Source organism: Triticum aestivum, chromosome 4B (genome assembly GCF_018294505.1).
Source record: "Triticum aestivum cultivar Chinese Spring chromosome 4B, IWGSC CS RefSeq v2.1, whole genome shotgun sequence".
NCBI classification, from domain to species: domain Eukaryota; kingdom Viridiplantae; phylum Streptophyta; class Magnoliopsida; order Poales; family Poaceae; genus Triticum; species Triticum aestivum.
Window position 1 is genome coordinate 302465986 of NC_057804.1, and position 22112 is coordinate 302488097.

The 22112-nt window shown below is 41.4% G+C and overlaps 1 protein-coding gene across 1 annotated transcript; it reads left to right on the top strand.

Moving 5' to 3' along the window:
* The first annotated feature begins 231 nt into the window (after window positions 1–231).
* Window positions 232–19037, top strand: LOC123092050 (nuclear cap-binding protein subunit 1). Its single transcript, XM_044513718.1, has 19 exons — window positions 232–495; window positions 1554–1613; window positions 1897–1953; window positions 2955–3026; window positions 3222–3284; window positions 6935–7111; window positions 7880–8005; window positions 8120–8186; window positions 8377–8573; window positions 8913–8983; window positions 9895–9979; window positions 11360–11428; window positions 12480–12598; window positions 12922–13060; window positions 14402–14902; window positions 17554–17853; window positions 18012–18193; window positions 18531–18642; window positions 18763–19037. The coding sequence occupies exons 1-19, from the start codon at window positions 409–411 to the stop codon at window positions 18868–18870; spliced, it is 2592 nt and encodes an 863-aa protein (XP_044369653.1). The 5' UTR covers window positions 232–408; the 3' UTR covers window positions 18871–19037.
* The last annotated feature ends 3075 nt before the right edge of the window (window positions 19038–22112 follow it).

Here is a 22112-nt window from a genome sequence, read left to right on the forward strand (position 1 = left end):
GGCGGTGAAGAAGGGGGCTAAATAGGGGTGGACTCGGCGGGAGGTGAGCCGAAATCCTTCCGCCGATTTTTCGACGACGCGGGCAAGCTCGCGCCATCTCCCTGCTCGCACGAGAGGAGAAGCGCGTCGCCCTCCCCTGCCTCGCGCGAGTTAGGCTCGCGAGGACCTGGCCTGAACATGCTTTAAGTTCCTTGTGATGCGGACCACACAATGAACGCAGGCTCTCAATCTTTCCCGCACGGCAAGGCTGGGCCATATGCAGGCAACCAAACATGCCCCAAATCCACACTGACCAGCCTCCCACGGAGCCAAACCCCCGCGCACCGACCGAAACCAAAAACCTCGACCCGAGTCGCCTCCTGCCCGCACCCGGCACCTCTCTCCGCCACCGCCACCGCCACCGCCGCCATGAGCGCTGGCTGGAGGACGCTGCTGCTTCGCATCGGCGACAGGTGCCCCGAGTACGGGGGAACCGCCGACCACAAGGAGCACATCGTGAGTTCCCCTACCTCTCTCCCTCCCACCTCGCCACCCCTTCAAAACCCTAGCCACCGGTCACAGTTCTCTGTACGGAATACTCAGCTCTTGGTATTGGGGGTGCAGAGTGGAATTGGTATCGCGGCGGCTCTCAATGTGCCAATCTGGCTGGCAGTCTGCGGAGAGAGCAGAAGATGGGGGTGCTAGTGCTTTTTTAATCACTATTATTCTAGGGCGCATACAGTTCACCGCCTGTTCTTAATTATCCAAAAGCTTTGCAGCCTTTGCTTTCGTTATCTCATTCCTGCCAATCTAGTATCGTCGCTCTCAACAGTTGATTTGGTTCCCAGGCCGTTGGATCTGCTTCTTGCATTTAGATACAGCAAGTTGGCTCAATATGAGACCAAACTTGGGTTGCGACCTACTACTAGTGCCTTAGGAACTTGTCTGCTTGCAGTGTTGCACATCTGCTGTCACAATTCAATTTCTGGCCATGACTAAAAATTTGGACCTTGTTTGGACGGTTGCCAACTTTTGGGCACGCCAATTCCCCTTTGCCTACTCTAGTACATTTTTCTTCCCAACACTGGCCAATTCATGGGCAAACAGAACCTTGGCCAAATTTGTTTGTTGGACAAGCCCGAGCTCAAACCAAACACATTCCTATATATCCTACGACTACATATTGGTGTTACAGTAATCCTAGGATAGTTCCAGGGTTATTATTATGTTAAGAGCGACATAAATCGTTTGTCACTTATCCTGTTTCTAGTTGAACATGCCCTCTAAGATAAGTGAAATTGTGGTACTATTGGATAGTACGTAATGATGAAGATTACCCATCTCTAGGTAGAATCCTGATTTATTGCAAATTGCAGTTTCAATCAAATGATTACTAAAGGGTGCCAAGCAAGTTCATAGGCACACACACATTTTTCCTGTGATTGTTTGTCAATTTTTGCAACATCGCAGTTGTTCCAACTAACGCACAATGGTCTTAATAGAATGTTTGCATTTTTTGATCTATCATGCCATGTTTCTTTCGCACCTGTTCTGACCAAGCATTGGCTTCACAGGAAATCTGTTACAATGTGCTTTCTCGTGAATATGAACACTCCAAAGATGATATTTTTGAGGTTGGTGTCCAACATTCTAGTCTGTGCTTGTTCATATTATTGTGCTTTTACTATTCCAATCTGGCTATCTTTTGATAATCTACAGTTTTAATTCTACAAAGAAGCATTAGTGCTTAATTGGTTCCTTCCCAGCCATTGTTCAAAAAAAAAAAACCGTGGAGTATGGATCCTACATGCTGCATCCTGTAGCATTTGCTTACCTCTTCAATGCCTTCGATACATATCGTCATCTTTTATCTGAATCGATTTGAGGTGCTAACTAAATGTACCTTTGTCCAAGCAGTTTCTCCTTAAGTGTGCAGAACAATTACCTCACAAGATTCCTTTCTTTGGAGTTTTGGTATGCAGCTATTTCTATGAAGCCTATACACTTTGCTAATTTATGTTGTCTTCTTTCATAAATATTACTCGTGGATCATTTGAAGTTCTTATTGAATCTCAATACATGTTTGACTTGTTGCTCATGCTTTGAATGTCCTTATTATTTCTGTAACAAAGAGGAAAGCAGCATGTATATCAGCATTATAAACAACATATATCTAGTATGCATATTTATCATTTTGAGTTTCTGGTTGGACTTATGAAACAAAACATGGCCCTGTACAAGCATACAGTTTGGTCATACGCCACAGTTATAGTTTGTAACCCTGATCTAAAATGTGATCTATATGACTGGTGACTTTACATTGTGAGTGAACTTTGAAGTTCACATATGCTTTGGCTCATATTCTGTTGGCCTAGGTCTTATCATGTTTACACATGATCTGCATGTTATTTTCTAATCTGCGGGTAGGATTTTGATTATTCTAGTGCTCATGTACGACTGCTCATTTATATATCCTCTCCCACGCAAAGCTTGCCATGCCAAAGCAAACATACTATCTTTTCATTATTTCCACATGTTTTGTGCAACAAACCTGCTACTTATAAATAAACAGAGATCAATTGTGGTCTCTTGATCCCCTTGGTACCGTGTATGCTATGGTGGGCGATGATGTCCAGCCGTTCGCCAATACTTCTACGATTTTATTCTGTTGGCGTATTTTTATGTGCATCTTTTCATGAGAGGAGGGTATGTCTATTGTTTTAGGTCAAATGATGAATTAATCGCAACAAAATTGGACGCACAGTAATTTTGTATTTGAGCAGTTCTCTTCCATAAAGAACTGGTCTTTATTTATGACAGTTGGTTTTAAAACCTTCTGTACCTAACTTTGTAATCTCACATTAAATTAACTTTTGAGCTACATGTTTTAAGAACAAGATGCTGCTATATGATCTCTCTTACTTAATTGAACTAAATCGTTGTGATGGTTCTGCTTTGTTCTTTTGTAATGTCAGATAGGTTTGATAAATTTAGAAAATGAAGATTTTGCCAAGGGTATCGTGGATGCAACACAGGCAAACCTACAGGTGCGAATCTTTGTTTCTACATCACAGAGCATGATAGCATCTGTAAATCCTTTCTCCCCCCTTGTTCCACTGGAGAAATGTTCTCTATGATTATATTCCAGCATTATTGACTTATTATGCCACCGGACTTCTTTTTCCCAACTTTGGTCCCTCTTAAGATTATCCTAGCCTTGTATTGACTCGTTGTAATTGCAGGATGCTTTGCATACTGAAAACCGTGATAGGATCAGGATATTGCTGCGGTTTCTCTGTGGCCTGGTAAGTTATGTAGTAGTTTTGGGTTGATACTCTTGCTCATCCTTTTCTAGCTGCTACCATGTGTCCCAACTTGCGATTTTCAATATCTCATACCTGACATATTGACTTGTTATATTGGCAACACATGTTCATCAATAATCGAGCAGTGCTAAAGGTGTTTAGTCTCTTCCTGTTACACTAGTCATGTGTAATTCTAAACTAGAAGTACGAATAACTATATGATAAAATTGGGAAGGGTGCTGTTCTGAGGGAAATAATAGTTGCAAGGTCTCTTTGGATTGTAGGAATGAAACACAGGATTTCGATGGGAATGCAAGTGCAAAACTGATGATTGCAAAACATAGGAAAGCTGCAGGGTAGTCGTTTGTGTAGGACATAGGAAAACTGCCTTAGTTACTAAGCAAATCAGTAGAAAAGAAGACGGAGTGGATGTCAAATTCCTATAGAATTACGGGCATAGGAAAGCAATCCATACAAATTCGTTAAATTCATTCGTATAGTCAAACGGGCCTCTATAGGGAAAAATTCCTAAGTATTTGCATCCTCTAAGAATCATACGATCTTTAAGGCAGTAGTGTTGCATGCATGTTACTTATGGCTTATTTGGGTAGCTTTGGCTTCTCCAGCCCAGAAACTGAAGCAGTACAACTCTAGAGATACATTTTTATGATTTATATATATATCATAATTTGTATAATTTATGATTGTAGAATTTGCATGTGGTCAGCATATTGGTTAGCGCGATATCATCCTTACGTTAGGCTCTGATATCTCCTATTGCTCCCTGTATTGAGAGCTTATAACTGTTTCCCCTTTGTATTTTCCTTGTTCTCTAAGGGGTTTTCTGCATATTGTATTGTACCACACTTGTATGTGTACATATGTTGTCCTATGGCCACCTGGATATACAAGTTGCATATTTCCTAACATGGTATTAGAGCATTAGTTTTTTCCCCGCACGCTCAACTTGTGCTCTTTCCGATCCTGTCTCGTGCACCGCCGCTACCTTTCCCTTGCCGGCAGCCGTTGTTCCTTCTCTCACGCCGGCCACCGGTCCGCCTATTCTCCATGCGCGCCTCCTGCCGTCGTTGTTCCGCCCTCTTGCGTATCTCGCCCGCTCATCAAGCTGGCCAAGCAACCTTCCACCAACGCACCGTTTGTGCCTTCCGCAAGCACGGCCCATGCCAACACGTGCTCCTCGCCGGCTTTGCGTTTGACCGCGTGCGCTGTTCGATCCGCTTGTTGTGTGCTGCCCGACCCTTCTGGTGTGCCTCCTCTCTGGATCGAGTTGGCCCTGTATCAGGTCAAAGCCCGTTGGCTCGTACGAGCTTGAAGCTCCGCTGTGTGTTGTCCCACCCCACCTGTAGGTCGTCAGATGTGTATTTCTCGGGATGTGACTTTTGATGAGTCTCGTTCCTCTAATCATGTCCATCTTCCTCGACCTTTTCAGTGGAGGATATCTTAGTCCTCACTTTTCATGACACTCCTATCAATCCTGTTGAGCCCTTGTCCATCTGTCCTACTGCTCCTGCTTCTCCAACTATTGCAGATTTGACGCCGCCATCTCCTATGGCTTCGTCACCTCGCTTATCACAGGATTCTACACCTTCATCACCGGTGGCTTCCCCATCTCCATCACCTGAGTTTATTCTAGTGATTCCTCCTCGTATTCTTCCATCTTTTCCTCACTTCTATACCCGCCGTTTGTATGTTGTGGATGTGTCTACTGATGCGCCATCTGCTTCTGATGTGCCATGTTCCTCGTCTCATCCTACTTATGGCTTGCGTCCTCGTCTGCTTATGCCTGTTGACCGCCTTGGTTTTCCAAGCGCAGGCGTTGCTGTTCTTAAGTCGACTTCGTATCGTGATGCTGTTGTTCATCCCAAATGACAGCTTGGAATGGCAGGCACCGACACGTGGGATCTTGTTTCTCTTCCTCCCCGTGTTCGTCCCATCACTTGTAAGTGGGTCTATAAGGTTAAGATTCGCTCCGATGGTTCTGTTGAGCGCTACGTAGCTAGTCTTGTGGCTCGTGGCTTCCAGCAGGAGCATGGTTGTGATTACAATGAGACTTTTGCTCCTGTGGTCCATATGACCATTGTTTGAACACTTCTTGCCAAGGCCTCCAATCGCCACTGGTCTATGTCTTAGCTTGATGTTAAGAATGCCTTTCTTAATTGTGAGTTGCGTGAGGAGGTTTACATGCAACCACTGCCTGTGTATTTTGTTCCTGACTGCATGGTCTGCCGTCTTCGCCGCTCTCTCTATGGCCTTAAGCAAGCCCCTCGCGCCTGGTTTGAACATTTTGCCTCTGGGATGACTGCTGCTGGTTTTTTAGCGTGTGCTCATGATCCTGCACTGTTTGTCCACCTTTCTGCTCGTGGTTGGACTCTTCCTCTATATGTTGATGACATGATCATCATTGGCGACGACCCCGAGTATATTGCTTTGTGAAGGCACGCCTTAGTGAGCAGTTTCTTATATCCGATCTTGGCCCTCTTAGCTATTTTCTTGTGATTGAGGTCTCTTCTACCTCTGATGCCTTTTTTACTTCCCAAGAAAAGTATACCCAAGATTTTCTTGCTCGTGCTACTCTTACTGATTACCGCATTGTTGAGACTCCCATGGAGCTCAATGTTCATCTCCGTGCTACTGATAGTGACCCCTTGTCTGATCCGACGCGTTATCGTCATCTTGTTGGGAGTCTTGTCTATCTAGCTATCACTCGTCCAGATATCTTCTATCCTGTCCATATTTTGGGTCAGTTTGTCTCTGCTCTCACTTAGGTTCACTATAGTCACCTCTTTCGTGTTCTCTATTATCTTCGTGGCACGATCTCTCACCCTCTGTTCTTTCCCCGCTCCAGTTCATTACAACATCAGGCCTATTCAGATGCTATGTGAGCTAGTGATCCCTTAGATTGCCGTTCGCTTTCTGCTTACTGTGTTTTTGTTGGTGGTTCTCTCATTGTCCCGAAGACGAAGAAAAGGCTGAGTCGTGAGCTATGGCTCTTTTGACGGCAGAGGTGACTTGGTTACGGTGGTTATTTCAGGAGTTTGGTGTTTCTATCACTACACCTACTCTGCCTTGTTTGACAGTACAAGTGCTATTAGTATTGCCCGTGACCTTGTTAAGCATGAGCTCACCAAACATATTGGTGTTGATGCTTCTTTTGTGCGCGCTGGTTTGCAGGATCTGGTTATTGCTCTTCAGTATGTTCCTTCCGAGTTACAGTTGGTGGATTTCTTTACGAAGGCCCAAACTAAAGCAAAGCACGGCTTCTATCTCTCCAAACTCGTTGTTGATCCACCATGAGTTTTAGAGGGGGTGGGTGTGTTAGAGTTATATATATTTAGCCGTGTTCCCTTTTTATTAAGGGGTTTTCTGCATATTGTACCACATCTGTACGTGTATATATACTGGCCTATGGCCACCTGGAAATACAAGTTGGATATCTCCTAACAATAACAAGTTGATTTTGAATGCTTTTGCTTTGTTCTTGAAAAGAGTCGAGAGATTTCTCTCTGTCTTTCCTTTCATGGTAGAATTTTTTTCTTGTATTTTGCGCCGTATAGACGAGGCAATTTGTAGTGTTTCTGTTGTTTCAACCTTTTCTTCTTGTAACTGTAGAATGTGTGTGTGTTTTGTAGATGTGCAGCAAAGTTATATCCCCAAATTCCATTATTGAGACATACGAGACACTTTTATCATCTGCTGCAACTATATTGGATGAAGATGCTGGAAATGCTTGTTGGCAACCACGTGCTGATTTTTATGTTTATTGTATTTTGGCTTCCCTTCCATGGGGTGGTTCAGAATTGTTCGAGGTAACGCTATTAAACTATTCTGGTACTGTTTAATCTTTATTATATCTGGATCTTGTTTATTGCGAGACGGTTATTCATTTAAGTCAGAGAATAATGGTTGTTCTATTTATATGAGTAATATCTTTTATGGTCATGCATTACCTTTGGTGTCCAATTTGACTGCTTTAGCAGCAACACATGATTCTTGTTCTCTGCTTGTATGAACCCCCATTGGCTTTATTAAGCTACTTTGATTACTCCCCTTTTTTGTAGTATGTGCGGTTCAATATGAATGCCTCTAAGAGTTACGCTGGCACTGCCATTTTGCACATCTTAGTAATATTAGTGTTCATGCACCTTTTCTAGTTTTTGATCTTTAGAAGGGTATCTTCATTATTTTCTAATGTTCCTCTATATCATTCCGTCATCTATTTGAAAGCTGCACTATAAGCATCCCAACATATTTTCAAGAAGTGAAATAGGGACACTGCTCCTCTAGTAAGTAGCAAGACTTGTGCATATGGGTACCACTGACCTTGAAAGTTTGTATGTGTCTGCACCATAAAATGAACATTAGCCATGATTGCTTAGACCTTCTGGAAGAATGCATGATCCACATTTACATTCTCGATTTTGGGGGTGGGTGGGGGTGGGGTGCTCCCCACCAAATTATCGTTGCAATGCAAAGTTATAGGCTCCTACAATGTACTCCCGTTCTTGAATTGTGTATTAGAAAATTCTGCAGACATGAATCGGTGGTAGAATACACTGATAAATTCTAACATGCAGCAAGTCCCGGATGAACTCGAGAGGGTTCTGGTTGGTATACAGTCTTACATAAGTATCAGAAGGCATTTTGATGATATTGCTTTCTCAGTCTTCGAGACGGATGAAGGCAACTCTCCCAGTAAGAAGGTACTGGCAATTTCTTGAATGTCTGAACCTTACACTGGTTTATTTCCTGAATTCCGGCCCATTTAACTCCTTTTGTGATATTTTGATCAGTTCAGTAACTTATATTCCTTGTAGGATTTCATGGAAGATCTATGGGAGCGTATGCAACTTCTTTCTCGTAATGGATGGAAGGTTAAAAGTGGTATGTCAGTGCATGATATAAAATACACACGATTTCTTACTGAAATAATATGCTGTTGGTTTTAATATTCAAGCAGTATAGTGTTGAATGATAAGATAACTTCTTCTTTATTCAGCTCAGGACATTATACATAATTCCGAATGTGCAGTTGCTTAATTTGTTTTGCATTCTGTTTAATTGCCCCTTGCAGTTCCAAAACCTCACTTGTCGTTTGAAGCTCAGTTAGTAGTTGGAAAATCTCACCGTTTCCACCCAGTTAGTTACCCACCACCTACTTTCACGATGTCGTCTTCTGAGATATTAAAAGGGCAAGAGATGCATGAAGCCAATCTAAAGTATCCTCAAAGGCTTCGTAGGCTCCATATATTTCCAACAAATAAAGCTGAGGTAAATCGCAACTTTATGTATATACTAGTCCATTGAGCATTGTTACATTTAATGTTTTCATCGCTGTCTTTTCTGTAACATATGTTAACTAACATGAAATTCGCTATTACTTGGTTTTATGTTACAAAGTTCACCTGTTTATATACTTATTACGAGGCACACACCTTTATGCTATGTTCTAGTCCATTGATCATTGTTACATTTAATGTTTTCATTGCTGTATTTTTTGTAATGCATGTTAACTACATGAAATTCGCTATTACTTTGTTTTATGTTGCAAAGTTAACCTGTTTATATATATATACTTATGAGCCCTAATCAGCTATCATTTTCTTACAGAATATGCAACCTGTAGACCGTTTTGTTGTTGAGGAATACATATTGGATGTGCTGCTTTTCTTCAATGGATGGTCAGTTACAATTTTTTCTCAGTTCTATTAGTGTGTTTGACACTTGTACAAAAGCTGCGATTGTTAGATGTCAGACATCTGTTTGTTAAGTTGTTCATGCATGACATTGCTGACACCATGTACTCATTGGATTTGCTTGTCAGTCCTTAATGTGAATAAATTTGGTGTTCTCTATCTTCGTAGTGCCGAGTCTTATGTTCTCTCCCTTGGTTAACAAAATCTGGCTGTATTTGGATGTGTTGCTTTTGTCTATCATCTCTTGTTAAGCTCTAGAATTTTGGTCTATAAACCTTGCTCCCAAAGTATGCAGTGGAGGTGTTCTAACATCTGTTTTATTTTTGCTAGAACTAATCCTGTCTTATTACTTACAACACCTTGCTGTAAATTTCTCCCAACAGTGTGGCAACCACGGTTGTGACGAACAAGTTGTTTGCCACACACGTGGCATCAAATAGGGTATAGGGGTAATAAAGTGTATCATGCCAAGCCAAAGGTTCTGGAAAGAGCTAAGCACAAGCCTAACAATGTCGAAGTTCCTAACTCAACAACAAACAAACTACAACAACAAAGCCTTTCAGTCTCAAACAATTGGGGTAGGCTAGAGTTGAAACCCATAATATATCGAAACCAAGTCATGGTTCTGGCACGTGGATAGCTAACTTCCACACACCCCTGTGCATGGCTAAATCTTTGGTGAAGTTGCCTAACTCAAGTGTGACAGTTTTACTTTTTTGCTAGCATGCAAAAATACCATTTTAAAGACAATAATTAGGGTTGACAACTTTTCTCATGCCCATCACGGGAAAATTTGTTGAATTTTGTATTTTGTGTTAATATTTGCCTGCTGAATTGTATTATTTTGGTTTTCTTATACTAATTCTATCATGGTTATATTTTTCTTTGAAAGACAGTCGCAAAGAATGTGCGTTTTATCTGGTCAGCCTTCCTGTGTCTTTTCGGTATGAACACCTGATGGCTGAGACCATATTTTCACAGGTATTTCTGAACCATCTTTATTACGTGTGTTTTAGACTATTATTACTAGTTTCTGCATGTCTGCCTTCATGTTAAGTGAACTGTTATCTTTAGTTGTTGCAGAAGTGAATCTTCATGTTCCACTCTAAATTTCTTGTATGGCAATGATTTAAGTTAACCACAATGAAATGGGTAGTAAACCTTGCTTTTCTTGGTGTATGTGTTGAGTTTCGCCCAAGCATTTCCAGTGGATCTGCTGAATATGACCGATCGTTTGGGTGTGCTGATCTGAGCTAATTGTGGATTGGTTTGGAGATATTATTGTAGTAGTAACACATAGTTTATATTGTGTAAGGTTTGAAAAATTACGTCCAGCTGACCAACATGAATAAGTTCACCTAAGTTCGCAAATTTTGTTCAAGATCCAATATCTGTGTCTAGCTTTATGCTTTTCCCAATATATATTTCCCTTTATAGAGTATATGAATTTTTATGATCTTATACAATTATGGGAGGCTCAACGAACTGACCTTGTCATACAAAAATGATCCTACTTTAGATCATTATCTTGCTAACATTGTTTAACTATCCGTGGTATTCTGAAATATAATGATGATAAACCTAGAAAAGCTGGATGGAAAACTTCAACCTGCTATGAGTATCTCTGAACAAGTGTATTACTTCCGTGCAATAGTTTCAGCAGAGTTTGTACATGTATATTATGAAGGACAAAAGCACTCATTTAGGTACTAAAGTTAAACCCTTGAGCGTTCCTTCTGAATAGTTGCCAGTTTGCCATTTCTGTCTTCATATCGATCTACTAATATTTGGGGGGCAATTATACATGTATTTCACAATATTAGAAAAAGGAGACGTCAAATTTTGGCCGGCATGAATTTGGTTATTAATAAATCCGAGTTGTGACTCTTCAGGCTGTTTTCTATTTAGTAGCTGAATTTTAAAATTCCTTGGAATACTGTCTTGTAGCATGCCAACTATTTTTGCATTCTTTCTGAGGTGTTGGTTCTGGGCTTTATGATACCAAGTTGTATCCTGGTTCTGATGGATTATAGACACTAACAGTCTTAATAGTTACCACTATATTTTTATAAAGATATACTCCCTTTGTTCCTAAATATTTGTCTTTCTAGAGATTTCAACAAGTGACTACACATGGAGCAAAATGACTGAATCTACACTCTAAAATATGTCTATATACATCCGTATGTGGTAGTCCATTTGAAATCTCTAAAAAGACAAATATTGAGGAACGGAGGGAGTAGTTAGGATACCTAGTGCAATATTTATGCATGCATTTTGAGATTCTCCATTATCCATTATAGTGAGTATACTTGTCAAATAAAAATGAATATTTTCTTATGACATATTGATATTCTGCAGCTACTATTGCTGCCGAATCCACCTTTCAGGCCAATCTACTATACGTTGGTTATCATCGATCTTTGCAAGGTAGTTCTTCTTTAATGCTTTGAGACTGTTTAGCTGATATTTTGTGTAGTGATGAGACCAGTATGCAATGTGAGATTTAAAAATACATCATTGTTAATGAGCACATCAGCAGACCTAAATATGCCTTGAGTTCTATCATGGCCATGCAGATTTTGGTGCATGGGTTGACCAAAATTCTGTTACATAATTGTATGGTTATGATGAGCACAGTTGTGAAACCACAGTTCCTTTGTTTCGTCAATAGGACAGTTATGATTCATTCATAACATACTTAAACATACTGTTTACTATTTGTATTCGAAAGAATGATATTGTTAGGATCTATCTGCATACCAGATTCCCATTCCATACTTGCTTATGTTTTCATCTATACCACTACACCTTTTATTTTTGGTAAACTATTACCACTACACCTTTTATTTTTGGTAAACTATTGATGCCATAATTTCTGCCTGTGAAATGTGAATGTAGATCTGCTCTAGACTTTTGAACCATATAATCAACGTAGATGTGGATGTGAAGTGTAGCACCCTCAAATCGATAGGTTCAGCGTATTTACTTATTTGCAAGTAAGCTTCCACGAGCTAAGGTTATCACGAAGTAATCAATTTTCTTATGGTTTCATAGCAAATCTGAGTCCTAGAAAAATAATTGAGCCGTCTATTAGTGAGTTGGCTACTTAAACAGCATATGGATATGTCATATATAGGATGCATGTTACACTTTTCACGTCTGTCAACTCACCTGATTGCGACATTTACTAGTCTGTTGAGTTGATACCTGGACCATCAGGGTCATCACCACAAATCGTTATTTATCCTCTCGCCAAAGATCGGGACACCACTTGTCGCATCAACACCATACCATTACCAAGTGTTCTGGATGTCTTTGTTCAACATTTAGAGAATAGGCAACACATGTTAGTGTGCAACCTCCCGTAGAAACCGGCTGGTTACAGTTTTACCTTTTTTCCTTCCCATAAAAGAAAATTGTTTTACTTTCTTCCTTGAGGATGAGTGGACCGAGTCTAATTATCTTAACATATCTTCAGGCTTTGCCAGCTGCATTTCCATCTGTGGTGGTAGCAGCAGTACACGCTCTTTTTGACAGAATAAGTAACATGGATACAGAGTGCCGCACCAGACTTATCCTATGGTTTTCACATCATTTGTAAGTTCATTGCCATGTATTTGTTTTGTTCACGAGTGTTCCTGCTTTGGTTATTTGGCCTAGTATGAGTTTGTTGGAACCTCTTACTGCAGCCTATTGGCTATTGCTACTCTTCCTCTCGATGTTGAATACCCTGATGATGACCCACTTCTGCTACTGCTTAAAAAAATTCCATAAAACGTTACATACAATGCTAGTATAGCTTTGCAACCAATTGGTTTCAGAACATAATTTTTCTTTTCACAAGTTTGATCTCCTGTAGCACTGAAAACAAACTGCAACCTTGTACTGCTAAATCTTAATGGCATTATCTGCCTACGCAGGTCAAATTTTCAATTCATTTGGCCTTGGCAGGAGTGGGCCAATGTGAAGGGCCTACCAAAATGGGCTCCACAACGTGTTTTTGTCCAAGAAGTACTAGAAAGGGAAATTCGGTTGTCCTATTTCGAGAAAATCAAGCAGGTTAGTGACATATGAGACATTCCTTTTCTATAAGGAGTTTTTTTTAACAATTTATTGTTTTGTGTTAGATTTATGCCTTGCCACTTTGATTTGGTAAAAGGTCCTTTTTACTACCCCGAAGTTTTACAGTTGATCGGATAACCCCCTGATCTATATTTTTGGTTCAGTTTACTCTCCTCGAGTTTAACCCCTTACCCTAGTTTTAGACTCTTGTTTGACTGATGTGGAATGGTTCTGCCACGTGGCATCATACATGAACAATGACATCATCAAAATCACACAAGATCCTGCCAATCTACCAACTGTAATATCTTCTTCAACCTTTGTTCCTTCTGTCTTTATTTGTCACCCCTTCTGCCCATATCTTTCTGTTTTGTACCAAGCTCATCTGCTCCTCGCAGCCAAGAGTGGTAGCATGTGCATCCACCAAGCAGCTGCGCCAAATCCATTGCCGTGGAACCAATGGTCTCGAGCACCATGTGCCGAAGTAGGGGGACAATAACTGCTCACTTATCAATAGCTGTGGTAGTTCCCTTTGTTTCCTGTCGTGCACTCTACACCTACCGTGATCTTGCCCAAGAGCCGCTTCACCCATTAGTAAAGAGGTGGGAAGTGAGCTCGAGCGACAAGATCTGTGACTGGGAGGTGACTACTGGCTGAGACGGGATGACTTGTTTGGCTGTGTCCAGAGTGGCCATTGAACTCTGCCCAACCAATAGTCGTGCTGACATACATCTTTTTCCAATATTGTGTGCTTCTCGTTGCCTTTGGTCATATTGCATCCTCAATCTTCTTCACCAATCATTTCCACAAAATTGTTCTCCCATCATGTTTATTACATCCGGATGACATATGAACCTGGCATGTGTATCATCCCCTTGACTTTATCAGTACCTAATTCACGTGCCTGGTTAAACTCAGTTGCCTGCCTGCTCACAGAAGAGCATTGTTGGCTTGTTGCGTGTGCAACCACTACTTTAGCTTAACGGCATTTTCCTCGTTCCAGTTTAACAGCATCCATGGCCATGGCGTTCCTCGTTGTCTCTGTTTTCTGGAACGATGTGCCCATCCATGTATGCATTCTTTTTTGTCCACAGCTCTGAGTCTTGTGCACTTATTGCCCACGTCAGCCAAACCACAATATGAAACCAGAGTAGGCTGTATAGTAAATGGTAACTGAAACTTTGGGGGAGAAAACTGAACCAAGAAATAGATGGGGCAATACTTCAGGGGAGTAAAAAGGACCTTTTTTGCTTTATATTTGTATATCCTTCTACTCAATTGTTGTGTGGTTTGGAAATGGTCATTTGAATTGAATTTATTGCCTTTATTGTTTTGCAGAGTATTGAAGATGCTGCTGAGTTGGAAGGGTTGTTACCCCCAAAAGCTGGCCCTAATTTCAGATATCATACAGATGAAAGCAAAGAAAGCACCGAAGGCCACAGGCTATCCAAGGAACTTGTTAGCATGGTTAGAGGAAGGAAGACTACACGTGATATTATTTTGTGGGTTGAGGAACAAATAGTTCCTGCAAATGGGGCCAAATTCGCAGTTGATGTTGTTAGTCAGACACTTCTTGACATCGGTTCAAAAAGTTTCACCCATCTTATCACTGTTTTGGAGAGATATGGTCAAATAATTTCCAAACTGTGCCCAGATGAGGAAATGCAGTTATTGTTGATGGATGAAGTCAGTGCTTACTGGAAGAACAGTACCCAGATGACTGCTATAGCTATTGATAGAATGATGGGTTATCGCTTAATTTCCAACTTGGCTATAGTCAAGTGGGTTTTTTCTCCTGCTAATGTCGACCAATTTCATGTGTCAGATCGTCCATGGGAGGTACATTCTTATCCTCATACTAGAAGATACCCCGCGTGTTGCTGCTGGATTTTGTAGCGATCAATCTTTTTTGATTAATTTTTAGGAGGTCCGTAGAATCGCATTGGTATACTTGTAGTGCTAACAACCTAAATTATGCATTTTGTACAACTACCAAATATAAATTAAAGGTTAAAGGACGTCCATAGCAAAAGTAGGTAAATCATACCAAGAGAGCCATCTTGAATCATTTATAACCACCCTTTAGTTTGGTATACTGAGCTAGAATAACCCAGAAGAAATTAAAGGCTATGATAATCAGTGTGAGCATGAAAATAAATGATGGCATGATAATAAATGATAGACCAGAAAGAATTCAGAAATAAAATTGCAAATTGTTAGGATATCTTACGTGCGTATCCTGCAATTTGCGCACTATATTTATGGCATGTTATGTCCTATGTGGATTCTGTAGAGGACAAACATGAATAAAATAACACATCCCATACATGAAGCTGTTTTGGCAAGGAAAGTAATGTTTTATTGGTGCCAAGCCCTGAGAAGACTAAGATAAAATAAATATTTTGAGTCAAGGAATAAGGATATGGTGAGCTATATATTCTGCAAGTAAATGTTTGCATCAACCTGTTTTATTTTTTGATTGTGCAGTTAGTATGATGTAACAACAACATTAGGTAATCTGCATTGGGCATTCCTTTGCACATGTGACAGACATCTGCAAGTAAATGTTTGCGTCAACCTATACTATATTTTTTAATCATGTAGTCCAGTTAGTATGATGTAGCTAGCCACAGCATCAGGAACACCATAAAGGAAATCTATGGAAAGTGAGAATATAAAAATGAACACACAAGCGCACTTGCCTCGGTGGTGATGAAAGGCAGCGGCGACCTTATGTAGTGCGGCAATCCTAACGGGTGTGTGAGAAAAAAAATCCTCAGCGGTGGAGGACCCTGCAGCTTTGATCCTGGCTGGCCATGGATTTGGAGGAAGATGCCAACAACCATTTACAACAGCGGCGGTAGAATTTTATTTAGGGTCTGGAGGAAGCAGTTTCACGTGGGATTACAGAAGGGAAGGGGAGGTGGAATTGAAGAGGAAGGGGAAAAGTGCAACCTTGTATTCAATCAAACACTAATTGATAAGACTGTCTAAACGGACGTACACAACTGATGATCTTCTCAACAAAAAAATATGATGGGGAAGAGATTATGCGTGACATATGAATGGAATTCAACAGTTTCCTTTTTTTAAGATTGCCTCCAGTAGTATCCTTTCTAATAATGGGATGCATGTGGTCTGGAGTAATGGGCTGCGTGTGGTTACCAACTCGCTAGCAAAGGAATATTAAACACACATAATTAGAAGGGGCTACGCTGAAGCAGCACAAAGGTTGTGGAGGAGCAACTCCACCTTGCTGCTACAATGTGTAGAGCACAAGTGTTGAAGGAACAGCTTCAACGTGCTGCGCTAGATATCGCTCTAGAGGCGAATGTAGGCTGATAGGGCAGCAAGAGTTCAATCCAGAACTCCTAGGCTATGTTTTTAAGGCGGTAAGGCGACCTAAGGCGCCCCCAGCGCCTTATCGCCTAGGCGACGCCTAAGCGCCTAAGGCGGGCATATTTGTAAGGCGCTTGGGGGGGGGGGGGGGGGGGGGCGCCTTATCGCCTAAGGCCTTGTACAATGAGAGATGCTTAGAAAAATAAACCGGGTTTTTCTGAAGCACCGGTGCCTATTTCTACAGAAGAGATGCTTAGTTAAGCGTCTATCCTGTACAAACAAGCACCGGTGCTTAAGGAAAGCCTGGTTTATTTCTCTAAGCACCTCCCCTAAGCACCTTGCATTGTACAAGGCCTAAGCGTCCAAGGCGGGACGCCTTAAAAACAGAGCTCCTAGGGCACAAGATCTACTCCAAGATCTTAGATAAGAACAACAAGTTCTATTATAGGTAGGGGTACATAGTCTCGGTCCAAAGTAGAGGTGAGGACCTCTATTTATAGGGCTTTGGGAAGCCTTCACATACTTCTACTTATAGCTGGAATGCTCTAGAAAACATTATGTAAGTTTCACCATTCTACTCATAGCTACTCACAACTAGAAGACTCTAGAAAATAGTAGGTAGGATAGAAAAGAAAAGGAAAGAAGTACTACACTAGAGTGGAAGCATCTAGAAGTAGCCAAACAGATCTGGCATGTGTTTTCTTTCTTCTCATCTAGTGTTCCTCATCATACGCTCAGAAGATTTTTTTGTGGAAGGCTGTTGAGAATCGTTGACGTGGCAGATTGCCGAGGTGGATAGGCTGCATGTGAAGAGAAATCATGTAGTGGGGGGCTCCTAGATATAGTAGATTTGTCTACTCTAGATTTGCATGTGTCTGGATGTTATATGCTCATGAAATTTACGGCACATACAAAGATATTTTTTGCCTTATGCATGCATGTTTGGTGTTATATTAATGCTATGTAGCCTTCTTCTGCCCAATGCAGCACATAATATGCTCCCTCCGTCCCAAAATATAAGATCATTTTTGACATCTTATATATTGGGACGGAGGGATAGTGTAAAAAATGATCTTATACTTTGGGATGGGAGGGAGTACTTATTATGATTTTTTGTTCAATCTGTCTGATTGGCATGCCCTCTTTAACAGATTCTTAGGAATACTGTTAGTAAGACATACAATCGAATCAGTGATCTTCGGAAGGAAATTCAGACACTGAGGAAAAGTATTCAAGTTGCTAAAGAGGCTAGTGCAAAAGCCATCAAAGAATTGGAGGAGGCTAAATCAATACTTGAAATCGTAGAGGGCCAACCTGTGTCATCTGAAAGACCAGGCAGGCTGAGACGACTTCAAGGTTTTGCTGACAAAGCAAAAGAAGAGGAAGTAACTATTGAAGAATCGTTAGAGGCAAAGCAGGCTCTCCTTGCCCGGGGGCTTGAAGAAGGCAAAGTATGCTACTCTCTTGTATCTTATTTCACCCTTGCATATCTGTTGATAACTTGATATACATATTTTGTGAACTTAAGTTTTCTGTGGCACTTGCTTTTGCTATGACAGTTTTGAGCATCTCACATCAACTTACCATTATCTCGCCATTGGTTTTCCAGGAATTGCTTAGGTTATTATTCAAGAGCTTTGTTGATGTGCTTACTGAATGCCTGCCACCTGTTTCTGCTGATGGAGATGTTCCTAACCTACGCGCTGGAGATCCTAATGTAACATTTCCAGCCAGCGATCCTGAAGCGGTAACTATGGAGATAGACAATGAAAATGGAGCAGATAACAATAGGTGAGTTTAATACACAGTTTGCAGTACTAATTTCAGAATGACTGCTTCTGGCAAGTTTGGATTTACATTTTATAGAACCAGCCAGATTACCTTGTACTTTTGTGGATATTTATTTTGTGGTGGGGCTTGCTATGAATAATTAATTTGTGTTTAACACAACACTCACTGAGAATCGAGTCTGAAATAATGCAACGGATATTGGTTCATAGATGAATGAAGACCTGCTCATTAATACCATTATCGGCGTACAACCCAGTATTTACTAGCCAGTGTGCAGTGATGCACATGCTGGTACGAGTTTTACGGCCTCTGCTGACTTGTCGTTATGTTTTGACAGTCAAGTGAATGGTGAAAATACGGAAGTTGGTTATACTATTGGAGAGCTTGAGCAATGGTGCTTATGCACATTGGGGTATCTAAAGTCATTTTCTCGACAGTATGCAACAGAGGTAATTACTGGTGTTGGTTGTTTGAACTGATAAATTCATAATCACTGGTTATTTCAAGTTTCCATGAGCGTACACTGATTGATTATATATAGATATAAAAATACATATGATATGTTGCAGATTTGGTCTCACATTGGCATGTTGGACGAGGAGGTTTTCGTTGAGAGTATTCACCCTCTTATTCGAAAAGCCGCATTCTCCGGTTTGTGCAGACAGATGAACCAGTGAAGGGTTGTAACTCAGCTTTGATTCCTGACCATCATGGTTTTGAAAACGACCTGTAAAGACAAGCTGTAACAACATTCTTGACTAATTCTGACATGTCGGCAACACTCGCATCCAAGAATTCCCTGTTTGGTAGTTATGTTGGTCAGTTTACGTGGAGCGCATTTTCATTTGTCTATGGTGATAGTTTGGTTGGAGTAATCTTGACGTATATTTAGTTTTTTTTTGCAAACTCTGCTGCTCCAGACTTGAAAAGGTGTTTGATAGTTGAGCGCCATTGGTTGTGCCTTTAGATTGAACATGTGGGGCGCCTGGAAAGTTGGACTGTACGCCCCATGGAGGTGCGGCGATTCCATACCCGGATTGCTCTTTTAAAATGTCCAAGGACCTGATTGCTTTAAAAAAAATTATAGGGCCTGATTGCTTTTAAAAATACTTATATGGGTTATTCTGTAAAAAAAACTGTGAAAGAGACACTGGCATGTGGGCCCCATATTTCATTTAATGGTCAAACAATCAGTTCTCTTGCGTGTGGGCCCCAACTAAAGCATTCGGCTTTTTGGGTTTTTTGAAACAGCCAACCTCAGACTTGGTAGTTATCGGTGGAAATTTTTTTGGTAGTTTTTTGAAACCCTAGCCATTGTAGTAGTTTCATGCTATTTACTTCGAGAGAGATGAGAGCAATGGGATCGAAGGAGAGAGAAGGCAACATGATCCGTCCAAATATTCAGCAAGAAAGATGAGTGGAAAGCGACATGCATGAGCCCATGACAGATGTCGTGTAATGGAAGCGACCGAGTTCTGTTGCATGTAAATGTAAAACGCTAGAAAATGAACAGTAGTGGAACTGTGTGTTTTTTGTCGATGATGAAGTTACATTATATATGCCCTGAAGGGACACATCGACTATAGGGTGTGTGTGTGAGAGAAACAATATGTCTCTTCATGGAAATAACCGCATGCCCCCTTAATAAAATGTACTTAATTAAGTTGTAACACTCTTCTAATCGATGCTTGTCTGTGTAGAATCATCAGCTGAATATAGACTCCTTGAAAAACCCTGTGTCATAAATGTGAGGAGTATAGTGTTTGATGTGTTGTCAATACTGTTGCAAGCACAATGAAAAAATAAAGAGAAAATGATACAACATATAACAATTATTGTCTCCTTTAACTCGATATGAGAAAATAATGTAACTTGGGGGGGGGGGACAAATATGTTGAATATACTTTTAAAACCGCCGGCGAGGAAAACAATCATATGATCTGCTGGTGATATTACCTAAAAAAACCTTTATGAGAATTTGTAAAGTGAACTCATGAAGGAAAAAAATGTATAATATGATGCTTTGAACCGGAACAATTCAGAAAGATACCCCCGATTCTCACAAATCCCAAAGCCCTCACATACTAGTTCCATAAACACATTTTTGGAGTGAACAGATGAACGAGATGTCACATGATTTGACTTGTAAGCTGGTCAGTATTGTAACCTGTTTGCATTCGAGCAACATAATTACACAAACACTACTATTTTTGAGATAATGGTTGGTGGATGTAGTCACTAAGGTCTGTTTAGAAGACTTTCATGGGATGACTACCATCCCTAGTAGGAACACAAAGCTTGTATATGATCTGACATAGTGGGGATCTGATCGGATGTATCCAATGATACTGTTGCGCAGATTTCACTGAAACTCAAAATTAGGACAAGATGTTAGATGCCTTGGAGATATTAAAAGATATTATTGAGTCCCAACCAATTGTGTTTGCTTGATCCAATGACACCGTATATGGAACTTTTGGTCCCAATATCTTATTTTCATCATCCCATGGTCTAAATGAATCTTTCTCTAAGTTTAGAGAATGAACTGCCCTGGGAATTTTTTCTAGTTCCCTTTGTTTGCGTTGAATCTTTTCTTCGAAGTCTTCGGAACAGAGGATGCGTCAGTTGTGAGAGAGGGAGGGGGAAACACTGTGTCTCTTCACTGAAATAACTGCCTGGCGATTGGGACAACGAAAGATGTCCCCCTTAATTAAACATGTTTAATTAAGTTGCAACAATTTCTACTCAGGAATTAGCCAGGTTATACAAAATGTTTTCAAAAATTTTCTAGGGAAGCCCAAAGTTTTTCTAGGGAAACATGCGTAAGATCTTAAACATATTTTGTTCCAATGTAATAATGCAAAGGATATATGGAACCGATTAGGGATGAAGGATATCATCGATAAAGCTGCGTCGGTTGATCAATAAGGCTCTGTCATGATGGAGCATCTTCTACTCCTACCTGAATCTTGGTTGCTGATTATGCCAGGTCTGGAAGTGAAACAGGCCCTTCTTGTAGGTTGTTGGTACTTGTGGTGGATCAGGCAACAAGTTACCCACAACGAGCCATACCCACCTTCATTTCGTTGGCCAATATATGTGCTTGGTATTGCGAGCAACTTACCGAAAAAAGCTTTCGCCCCGCTTTATATATAAAGCAACAATCATTGACAACTCAATACAAACTTACGACAGCCCAACACACGCACACATCCAAGGCAGATACATCGGTGCCGAGTGCCGCAACACCACCCCTTCCACTACAAGAGCTATTGGGGTCCTCAACTGCGAACACGCCACCATGAAGAGACGAAGCTGCATACAAGGACCCGTGAGCTCCAAAATGGTGCCTCCAGGAAGGACACGACACTAGAGTGCCGCCACCGCCCAAGCCGAGGATCAGAGTTTTCCATGGAGCAACACGACTGGCAATGAGGACCGAGGCAATGCCTTCAAGAAGGGAATGAACATCGCCTCCGCCAGCCTGCTCGAAGACAGAACAAATTTTCACCCCGACCCACACTCATCACCCTCGGCATAGGTATGAACGCCGCACCTCCGCTACCGATCATCACACCCAGGCCGCCCACACGACTATGGCCACCGGGCAACACCTAAGCACGAGCTCCGCCCCACGAGCCCCGCGCTCCCATCTCCAGAGCCGCCGCCCCAACATCCAACACCACCCAACCCGATCAACATGGACCACTAACGCCGAGGCCGGAAAAGCAGGCCCTTTTGGTAAGTTTGGGCCCAGCCAGCCGGAATAGGGCAGGGGGAGGCCACAGGCAGCTGTTGGCCACGCCGAAGCCGCACGCCATTTCTTGAACCGAGGCCAGGTGACGATGTCCTAGACTAAGGGGTGCCAACCGAGTTGACCCGTAGTCCTCATTCTCCATGGGATGGACTCCAGAAGCTG

Bases quoted from the DNA above. Each gene is read 5' to 3' on its own strand.
- LOC123092050 (XM_044513718.1), top strand. From the start codon at position 409: ATGAGCGCTGGCTGGAGGACGCTGCTGCTTCGCATCGGCGACAGGTGC. The intron at 8,187-8,376 runs GTATGTCAGTGC...TGCCCCTTGCAG, and splicing joins TGGATGGAAGGTTAAAAGTG to TTCCAAAACCTCACTTGTCG. The intron at 12,599-12,921 runs GTAAGTTCATTG...CTGCCTACGCAG, and splicing joins CTATGGTTTTCACATCATTT to GTCAAATTTTCAATTCATTT.